Consider the following 11,013-nt stretch of genomic DNA (forward strand, 5'->3'; position numbering starts at 1 on the left):
GCCCTGAAGAATTCCATTTTGCCACTCTGCCTGCGGACAGTGGGAAAGCTAGTAGCCAGTCCTCGTCCCTCGGGCAGGGGCTACTTCTGCCTGCTCTGCACAGGCCCGAGGCAAACACAATGGTCTCCAGCCGGGAAGGCAGCAGGGGAGGGAGAGCAGCTGGATTCCCAGGGGTCTACGGGGCTTGGAATTTAGCCTCTCTGGGCTGTCTTGCAGACCCTCACCTCTGGCTGTATGTCGAGTCCAGAACTGCACACATCATTCTTTTGCAGTTAATTCAACGGTCATAGAAAATATGCTTCTTTTTTCCCTTCACTTTTTTCATGTTTTGACCTAAGATCGTGTTGGGGCCAATTTCCTGTTAAAATAATTCATTACCTGTAGGCCACGGGTGTGCAGTCCCAGTGGCAGCCCCAGCAATATTCCCCGGTCATTCTACGGTCTCCCTCGGGAGGCGTGGCCTCTGTTTGGACACTGATGTTTTTTCTCACACATTCATTGTGCTGCTGTCCTTAATTTGGTGCCCCACAGGGCACCTGCGGGGGGCCACTCAAACATTATGTCAGTGATCTCAGACCCGAAGCCCGGGCTTTCTTCTGCCAGCGCCCTGAGCAGATGTGTGGCACACTTTATTAACTCAAGTACCCGCGAGTTGAAAATTTCATTAGTTGGAGGGGAGGGCTAAGTCCCATCACGAGACCCGGTCCGGACGGGTTCTTTGTGTCAACCTGACCCCGAGCAAAACGGATTATTGTTCTAAGTGAGACAAGTGACCTAATGTTCTGCCTATTATGCACACATGGTCTGTAACCTTTTAAAATACGAGTGTGGGAAAACAGTGCATTCTACCACGTCCCCGAGCGCAGATTCCTGACAGGTGGCAGCCGGGCTCCTAGCAACGCCACAAGGAGCCCGGAATGATCCCGGGGCCACGGTGGCTCCCTTAGGCCAGGTACGGCTTGGGGTCAGGAGAAGGAAGCCCGGAAAGGCAAGCCTGGCCTCCAGCGATGGGCCAGGAGACATTCCAGCCTGGTGGTGAACGGAGGCGGGTACAGCGCTGTCCACGTTCATGGCTTATCCACCTGGTCCGGGCTTTCCAGCAGGGCTGGCTTGTTGTGCAAGGAGACTATCAGGGCTCCAGGGGGAGGCTTGGTGTGGAGAGCACCCTGCAGGCTCCCCTGCAGGCCCAGTAGCCCCGCGGGGCTGTTTCCCTTCCTATCGCTCCTCTGGACCTTCTGCACACCTGTTACACCACAGTCTGTAATCTTTTAAGCAGAGCCTGGGGGAATGTACTCCCTGCTGCACCCCTGACTGTAAATTCTGGGCATAGGTTGCCCAGCTGAATGCAGCACCCCTGGTGGCCTCCCTCGAAAGGCCCTGAACTGGGGTTGGTGGAGGAGGAAGAGGAGCCCCACTGTGGCCCAGGCATACACTGGGCTGTGGGAGGGACAGAGGAGGAGCTGCAGGGCCCGAGGGGACCCTGCACACATGGAGGGCGGAGGGGGTTGGGGAGGCTCCAAGGGGAGCCAGGCCAGGCCAGCTGCTTGAATGGGGAGCAAGGACGCGGGGAGCTGTCTGATGGTCTACAGCACACTTGCTGGGACTGTGTTTGGGATTCAGACACGGGGTGGCCCCAGGCTGAGCAAGAGCCTCGCCAGAGAGCACTCAGATCATGCTTCTGCCGGGCCCAGTGTGGGGGGACTGAAATGGGACAAACTCAGCCTGTGGGGTACACGCAAGGGCTCTGGGCACCTCATACGCAGCCCTAAGCCTGAGCTTGGCTCTCTCAGAGCCTCGGTGACCTGGCCTCCTGGGGAGCTGAGCGTGGGCCTTTTGGCAGACACAAAGCAGAGCTGGTTGTAAAAACTTAATTAAATGAAATACTTTAACAAGAAATTCCAAGAACAGAATGCCCCACTCAAGCAAGCATCACAAAAATAAAAGCTGACGGGAAGCGTGTGTTCTGTCCAGCAGGAGAAAGTTCCTGCAAGAAGCAAGAGGGTGTCAGGGCTGGCCTGTTCGGGACCAGTGGTGAGCACGGTGGCTCCTGGGGGCTGAGCCCAGTGCATGGCTATGACCTCCTGGCTGGCGAAAGCTTGGCCCTGCCCGTAATTCACACAGCCAGACCTTTTCTTAGCACCTGCTGTGTACCAGGCAGGATGAGTGGCCCCGGAGTGCAGTGCTGTCACGGTCACAAGAGTTTACAGGATGAAGACATGGCAGGGCAGGAGGATGGCGTGACAGGTACCACCGGAACAATGGGGGCGGCACCCAGAACCGCACACCCCAGGTCCAGCCTCTTTACCTCCTGACCTACGATTTCCACCAAGGCTCAGGCAGAAGGGGCACTGAAGAGGGCATGAACTGCTTTTGCAGGCTCAAGAAATTGCAGCTGGTTCCCAACAGGGCAGCCCCAGAGTGGAATGTGCCGAGTGGCCCTCCTGGGGGAAGCGAGGCAATGTCATCCTCAGCAGGGTGCAGATGGGCGCACGGACGCCGCAGACCCAGGGTCCTAGTCCAGTCCTGCATGTACCTCATCTGGGGTAGACAGCGAGGGAACCCAGACCTGAGGGGGGACAGTAGGGGTCACCACGGTGGGCAGTGAAGGCTGAGGGAGAGCAGGAGAGGGCTGGAAGGTTCTGGAAGACTTGTGAGGAGGTGGAACTCCAGAGGACCTGAGGAGGGTGTGTCTGGCCGGAGAAGAGCACGAGTAAATCACGGAGAGTAGCAAGCCTGGCATGTTACAAAGAGGGGACAGAAGTCTGCCCCGGAAGTGAGAGGAGAGCCTGGGTTAGGGTTCCAATAGCAGGTGTTCCTCAGACTCATGTTCTGAGGTGGCCGGACCACGCTGAGCTGCTCAGAGGAGGCCTCACGGATGACTCTCTGGCTGTCAGGAGAAGAGGCCCCTGGCGTACATGTGCTTTAATGGTGTCCCGTTCCCCACCTCTCCCCCTCTGGCTCCACCTCCCCGCCTCAGGATGCTTTTTTCTGCCACATCCTCTGCCATGACGCTCTGCTCACCAGGAGCCCGGAAGCCACAGAGCCCCAAGAGACTGAGGAGCAAGGTTTCTGAGCCAAATCAACGTCCACCCTTCCTCAAAGTTCTCAGGCTACGGTCACAGTGAGGAGACGCTGGTGAGCTCAGGGCCTGACTCCCAGGAAAAGTCTGTCCTCTGTGAGCCTCACAGCAGAAACATCTCCCACTCCCATGTTAGTCCAAGGCCTGTGTGGGGAATGCGCCCATCCACACAGGTGAAGTGGCTTGCTTGATTTCTCTTGCCTGGGTATTATCTAGACTAAAGGCATTTCTGTACGGCAGAACCAAATCCTTCTAGCCTCTGGGCATATTGTCTGTCTGCCAATGGCTTCAGCAAATGAAGCTGATTCAAGAAAATTCCACAAAGAATGCAATTTGCAAGGAAGACTCATTTTAGGCAGAATGCTCTCAGAGTAAGAGGAATCTTGGCCTCACAAAACGATTTCTCACCAGGTTCTCTTAAAGATCCTTTGACTTCTTCAAGTGAATACCAGACATTTTCAGGACCTAGTGAGTATGTGAAGGAAAGCAGGGCTGGGATTGTCTCAGAAATAATGTAAGTGATTGTTTTTGTGTAAGTTTTTTCTTTATGAAGGAAGAAGGAGGTAAGGGGAGGGGAAGGGGAGGAGAGGGAAGAGAAGTGGAGAGAGGAGAAGAGGAAAGAAGAGAAGAGGGGAGGGGAGCGGAGAAAAGCTTTACCATGGACTGGAATCTGCAGGGCCCATCTCCTTGAGAGAGGGAAAGACTTTACTAACTTTCCTCCGTGCAAAGGTCTTTTCTTTTAGGGGCAGGCAACGGACCTCTCTTTGTTTTACCACCTTGGCCCAGGAGATGCTTAAAACAATTTTCTTTTGTTAAATAGATTCTTTTACAAGCACATAGGATAAGAGGTTGCTCTATTTTATCTGTAAAGGGAGGGAAAACTTACTGTAGTGCTGGCTGCTGTTAGAATCTGTCGGCCTATCGTGAAGGCCGAACTTCTCCTGCCTGGAGGGTGGCTTACTTCAAGGAAAACCGTGCAATGGGCCTGTGGGCTGTGAGTCTCTGCCTCTCCCCAGAAACAAGCTAGAGAGCTCTTTGCCCCAGAGAAGCTCACGTTATCCCAAGACAGTGATGCCCTTCCTCTGCTGAGTGAGGCGACAGGGTCTGGGAACCTGGGGTAAGGAAGGAGGGCTGGAAAGAGAGAGAGCCCTAGAGAGACAGAAGCAGGTAGCTCACAGGGACAGCCGTGTGTTAGAGATGTCCACACAACCTCAAGGCCCAGTGGGTTGTTTAGGGTATGTGAGAAGCAGGAGACTTGGCCGCCGGCCCTTGCTGACTGTGAGTGTGGGGCTATACTTCTGTGTGCATTGGATTTGCTGAAAGCGGGGCACCCTGGGGTCAGATTCAGTTTACAAGCTGTCAATACTGCGAGTCCTCTGCTCAAGATCACAAGGTCCATTGCATCAGCACTGGAGGGGCCAGAATGTAGGTCTCCTGACTTCTAAGCAGAGGCCTCACTGGCCATAGAGAGGACCTTTGGGAGGCAGATCTCCCTGGGATTCCTGCAGATCTCAGAAAGCCAGTGAGGGAGCCTGTGGTCTTTGCAGAAAGAGGGGAGCCCTGATTTGGGGCACCCCCTCATCTCACAGTGGCTTGTCCTGAAGGGTTACCCTGTATCCCAGCATCACCTGCACCTGTCTACGAAAAGCAGTCAACGGGGCCTGACCTTTGGATCTGCAAACAGGAGTCAGAAGGCAAGAGGCGAAGGCAGAAGCCAGTTTGGAGGAACAGAAAAGCAGGGATTTCCTTGAGGAAACGTGTGTACCTATTCCATCAACTTTTATGAGGCCCCAAATGTCATTTGCTGCTGACCACCCAACCATCCCACCAACAAGTGGAGCACTTGGAAGGGAGTTGGAGCTGACCTCTTAATGGGAAACAGCATACAAGGAGATGAGCTAAGAGGCCAGGTCTGTGTCTGCACATTTATCTCTGGCTATCAGACACTTTTAGGGGAACATCTGTTCGTCCCCTCTCGCGCCCATATTATAGGTTCCATCTGAGGGCCATCTGGGCCCCTTTTCTGACTGAATGGGGACTAGGCTATAAATTAGAAAGGGGACCTAGAACGGGAAGTGAAAGGGGATTTTCTCATCTCATCAGAAAAAGGGGGAAAGTCTGTTCTGCAGACCAGCCTTCAAGAGGAAAGCAGCGGGAGGAAATCGGACATGGTCACACCCCATCCAAATAGACCCCTGAATCTTAAGGTGACCCTGGGGACAGTGCCACAGTCCACGTGGGACCTGGGAGCCCAACCAAAGCACACAGTCAGGTCTTACTTCTGAAGTTCCACGGACCCAGGCTGAGTTTTATTATTTGATTTCTCATTGGGTTTTAACTTGGGTATTTGTTTCATAGGAGGAACAGCCATATTTACAGCAGGATTTTCCACAGCGCCTCGGGGTGTGTTCTTAGGAGATTTGCATGTTAATTCATTCTCAGGACCCATCAGTGGTGCCAAAGGAGAGCTCTTTTCCTCCTTGATAAATTTCTACAGATCTATGAAATTAATACAATTGGCTAAAGTTCTCACTCATCCACATTGTTTTGGATATTGTTTCTCAAGCCCACATCTTTGGTTTTTCTCTGAGAATGTTTTCCACCTGGGCGTACCACTCCACTGCAGATTGAAACGTGCTGTGCAAGCCCACAGCCCCTGCTCTCTGTGAGTCCATTGCCACAACAATCGTCTCCCTCTGAACACACATTCATCACGATTCTAATGCTGCTCCATAATTCTGTAGGTTAAATGGGAGGTTTGCTTTCCTCTTTGCACAATTCATGGCTTGGGAAGTTAGACCTCGAAGCAATAGCATTAGGTGTTGAGGTCTGGAGCGGACCTTCTGAATGGGGTAAGGCCGCTGCCAAGGGAGCAGGTTAGTTATAAGACAGGGGGGTTCCATCGGATTTCCTTCCCTGCCTGTTGCTTGCTTGCTCTTCTGCCATTACGCACGCAGCAGGAAAACCCTTGCTAGAAACAGGCCCTTGCTCTTGGACTTCCCAGCCCTCAGATCTGTGAAAACAAATTCACTTTCTTTATAAATTACTCAGTCTGTGCTATTTTGTTATCTCAGGAGAAAACAGTAAAATACGTGTTGTTCTTACCGTTTTTTCCTATCTCGCCCGTAACTCTTCAGTTCCTACCTCCAGTGACTTTGAGGCCGCTTCATTTCCAACGGTTCTTGTGCTCATCCTTTGTGTTCTCAGTAACAGCCGCCTGTTCCTACCCCTCTGCTTCATGGTGCTGCTTTCATCCCACCGTTTCTTTCCCACCTGCCTGAGATGCTTGTCAAGTCACAGGTGGGTCCATCTTTTTCTCGGGCACTCAGGTTGGTTCCATTACCACTCATTATGTATAATGTTGCAGTATGGATTGAGGTCCCCGAGTCGCACCTGATATCACTCTCCTACTCAGAACCTTTCTCCGGATGCCCTTCTTCAGCAAAAAGCGGCACTTCCACTCCAGTGTTCAAGCCCCACAACACTGCCAAACTGTCCTTTCTGACTACTCTTCCTATACCTTGGCCAAACTGAACAACCCACCTCTGCACCTGGGTCCCCTCATTTGGAGCTGCCCCTCTCCTGTATTGGTTTATTAAAGTCTGTGTATCATCAAGATCCCTTTCAAGTTTTTCTGTAGCAACTTCCTCTCCATGAGTTTTTCTACTTAAAGTCTTCATGGTGCCTCTGTACTGTTTATCCCCCTCCTAGAACAGCACACACCAGCTTTGATGGGAAAATGGAAAGAGAGGCACCCAGGAGCTTGGATCAGGTAGTCCAGGAAATTCTCCTGACTGGCTGGGTGGATAAAGAAATGTGTAAATGACGGGTCAATATTTAGGGCGAGAGAAGGGACAAATCAGGTCTGGATCTCAGGGCAGAGGGAGGCCTGGTAAATGCCCTGCAAAGGAAGACTGTGGGGCCTCTGAAGACACTGGCATCTCACTGACTCTCCTCACTTCGATGGAAAGGTATGTAGTGCTCAGCACCAGAAGCGTGCTGACTGAAATTGCTTATGTTTAAAATCAGAGCTTGTAGTGGGTGCATGGGGCAGCAAGAGAGCCCCCTGACTTGACTGCAATGGGACGAGTAGGTATTGCTTTTGGAAATATAAGGAAGTTCCAGAACCTGAATGTGCACTTACTTACAGGAGTGTTACGCGTTCACTCCCCCACCCTCCTCTCCTAACCAAACTTCTCTCTCAGTGGCCTGAAGACCAGGGCTCCCTACCTCTCCTCTTCGCTGCCGGCAGGCCGGGTGAAGTCGAAGGCCTGCTGGTTTACCTTAAAGCTGAAAGAGAGCCTCGCCTGGCAAAGGCAGGCAGGTTGGTGAGGAAGGCTATGTGGCACTTAAAGATAAATGAGATGCTCCTCATGATCAAATTATGTAAAAATTTCTGTGACCTTTTCCTTTTCACGTGGAAAATACAGTTCTTGAGATGAATCACCTCTGTTTTTTAGGTGATAAAATGTCTCCATTCGTAATGCTTCCTGTCTCCTTTCCATCACGTAGGTCATCATATATGTTCTAGAGGTGCTGAAACGCCAGAATACTTGAATCGATACCCTAATTGCACTATCTTCTAATGCAGAGGACCATACTGAGTGGTGTGAAACAGAATCCATTTATTTGCCCCCTCCCAGGTTTAGCAAAATAATTCAGATCCTGATTTTAACTTGCAAAAAAACATTGTCACCCCCCAGAGTTCAGAGCCCCCACATCAGCTCCAGAGCAGGTCCCGTTCCTATGTGCATCTGCCTTTAGTCAGTTGCCTGCTGCAGGCCGGCTCAGTGTGTGTTTTATCAGTAGTTTGAATTTTCCACCCATTGTGTGCAAGTTTAATTGCAATGCACCAATAAGTGGGGATTAAATTTAGTAAGTAACAGTAAGTTCTCCTGGAGCAAGCTTTATGTAGGCATTCCCTCCACTGGCTGTGGCTGCCTGCAGCTTTTGCAGTAACTCCGTGATATAGCTTAGAATCATGTGGTAGTTTTGAATGAAGAGGTCCATCACTCTTTGGGACTCAGCGATGAATTTCTCATGGTAATCAGAGAACTGGTCTGGAAACTCTTGTAGTTTAGATGTGAACTTCTCCTGGTAATCAGAAACAATCTCCTTTGTTGCAGTGATCAAGGTTTTAATCACTTGCTGAGCAGTGTTAGAAAGCTCTGCTATTTTCTCTTTCCCCTTTCCGTCTGCATCTGCGAGGATGAACAGATATTCTTGGACATCTTTGTGTACGAATTGCTCAGCGAGGGCTGAGAGCTGGGAAACATAGCTGGTCACATAGGCTGCGTACGTGGAATGGAAGTTGTGAAGGGCAATCACCAGGTCCATGACCAGGTCAATGATCTTGTCTTCAAGTTCATAGTATTTTACTGTCCAGCCGACTACACTTGGATCAAAATACTCTTCGCGAAGAGCCTTTATATACTGATGGGTCTGCTGCAACCCTTCAGAAGCCATCTGAAGGTTATTTTGAACAAGCTCATTGAACTTTGTAAGGTTAAGGCATAGACTTTCTTTCAGCACCCTAAAAGCAAGCGGAATATATGTGTTGAAGACTGTGTGGATGGCATTAATGGGGTGGATAAGCCTGGTCTCCTTTAACAGTTTTATTTCTTCTTCTATCTCTTGGAAAACTCTTTGTAAAAGGCTCTGGAGTTCAGTCAGTGTCTCTGAAAACTTGATAGACTGTAGGTCAGTAAATACCTCTTGGGCTTCTTTTGATAAAAATTCCAACAGTTTCCTAGACTTCAGAATTACCTCTGTCAGTGTATGGCTTTCTGAATAAAAAGGAAATTTAATCTGTAGGTCTTTGATTAATTCAGATTTCTCCACTAGGTCTTGGACATAGGAAAGCAGCTTCTCTAACCCACTCTGGATATTTGAATATGCCTGGGACAGTGCTTTCCCGATTTCTTTCATGACCATTGTGCAGAGTTCATCTCTAGTGTACATCCCTGCTATCCCCGGGAGATGGATTCTGGTGAGCTGCAAGAAACCAATAGAGGAGTCAATCATATGCTTGGCTGCCATGTGGGACTCCTGAGTAACTTGTAACAAACTGTCAAACACCTTGTCTTTGAGTCTGTGGGAAGTGGCTTGTCCCTCGTCAGCCAGCAGGCCCTGGTATAAGTCCTGGGCCTTTTCCTTCCACTCCTGGTAGGCTCCTGTAGTGCTGCTAGCTGCTCTCTGGAGTCCCACATCTATCTTATCGATCTGCCTCCTGGCTCTTTGGTAGGCTCCCTCAGCACTGTCCAGCAGACTTCTCCCGAGTTTCACAGAAGCATCTTCCAGGCTGAGTCCCGTGTACTCCCGGTGGTACTTGTCAACATAGGCATGAAAGGCTCCTGTGGCCTTTGGCACATTGTCCCTTAGAGAGTTCAGCAGTCTGGAAGCTGCCTCTTCCTCCCAGTTAAATTTCATCTGAGTTTTATCGTCAGATTCCCGGTACCTCCACTTGGTTTTGAATATGTTGAGTTGTTGGCCTGGAGAGGACTAAAACCAGGAAAAAAACCAGATGAGAGAAACAGGTTTTTAGTTACTCTGCTTATAAAATAATCTACATTACAATTTCACCAACAGTTAAAAGTATTAAAAGATCTTTCATAGTCTGATGGGGATTCATCTCTCATATGTCAGTTTGCATGTCTGTTTTATGGTTAAACAAGCCCACTGTTATTAACTTCCCCTCGTTGTATGCACTAGAAAGGATCGAGAACATGCTTGGCATTTAACAGCAGCACTTAACATGACTTTCCTAGGACTGCAGTTTGGGAGAGGAGGGAGAGGAGAAGGGAGGCTGAGGACAAGGAGTAGGAAGGAAGGGAGGGACATCGACTACTGATTTCAGCACCATTCTCCAGGTCCCTGACACAAGCTTCGTCACAGAACCAGAGTCAGTCTCCCTCTGGTAACAGCGTCTTCCATGTGGCCCCGGCACAGCTTATAAGTGATGCAAGAGGACTTTGATGTGTACCCTTGAATAATTCTATTGTGCAGAAGAATTTTGAATCCTCAAGTACTCCAGAAATCATAATTTGAAAAGCAACGTACTCTGCATGAGGCCGAGTTCACCTGTGATTGAGGTCAGGAGGTGCCACATTCATCTCTCTGGATTTATCCTGAGATAGCAGTGGCATTAGGATCATTCATGGGTGTGTCTGCCGATTAAACTCAGGGAAGGAGCCATCGTGGCCCTTTCTGGAGAACAGTGCCTCTTGCTCACTACCCGTCTGTCCCCTAGTTTGGGGTGCTCTATAAGAACTGTCTTGAGTTAAATGCACCCACTACAATCCTCTACTTGCTCTCGGGTGTGTGCAGCCTAGGACTCACCTGAGGCTGGAAGTAGAGCTTGAACTCGAAGCTGCGGCCACCTTCTGTCTCCATGTCCAGGCCCACGGTGCCTATGGCCGGGGAGGCTGCCGAGGAGGACACGCTCTTCTCGTTCTCTTGGTAGTGCAAGTGGAGCTCAGTGAACGCTGGGCTGCTGATGTCCAGGCTCAGCTCCCCTTCCCAGTCCCTGAAAGCAGAAAGGCAGATGAGTCAAAGAAAAGGGAGCAGAGATGGCGGGCATCGCGATGAGCTTTCAGGAGACAGCACTTCAACGAAAGGGCCATACTCAAGTCCTTTGTATTTTCCGTCTTCTTTATATTCTGCGCTGAAGTCATGGTGGGCAAGCATCCCTTCGGTCTTGCAGATGAGCATGCCATCTTCAATTCTGTGGGTTCCCACAACTGTGTAGGGAGATTTGATATCTCATTAAGCGGATAACTGTGAGACATAGGCATTCTCATTGTGAAAGCCGGAAGAATTATATCTTGATCAGCCGGCTTACATGTTTAAAGCATGAAATGTGCTGTCCATCATTTAAAAATTTCTATTTATTTTGGTGGTGCTAGGAACCAAACCCAGGACCTCACCCATGCGGG

General features: G+C 50.2%; 1 protein-coding gene across 1 annotated transcript in view; it reads right to left on the reverse strand.

Annotated features, from left to right (window-relative positions):
* Positions 1–6,421: 6,421 nt before the first annotated feature.
* Apob (apolipoprotein B) overlaps positions 6,422–11,013 on the reverse strand; it is a 41,420-nt gene continuing 36,828 nt past the window's right edge. Inside the window, exons 26-28 of the mRNA XM_033762857.1 lie at positions 10,704–10,818; positions 10,418–10,604; positions 6,422–9,580 (exon numbers count right to left, since the gene is read on the reverse strand). Coding sequence (XP_033618748.1) covers positions 7,952–9,580; positions 10,418–10,604; positions 10,704–10,818 — 1,931 coding nt within the window. The 3' untranslated portion in view covers positions 6,422–7,951. The remainder of the gene's footprint in view (positions 9,581–10,417; positions 10,605–10,703; positions 10,819–11,013) is intronic.

Source organism: Fukomys damarensis, unplaced genomic scaffold (assembly GCF_012274545.1).
Source record: "Fukomys damarensis isolate Sample0158 unplaced genomic scaffold, DMR_v1.0_HiC HiC_scaffold_2, whole genome shotgun sequence".
Classification (NCBI taxonomy): Eukaryota; Metazoa; Chordata; class Mammalia; order Rodentia; family Bathyergidae; genus Fukomys; species Fukomys damarensis.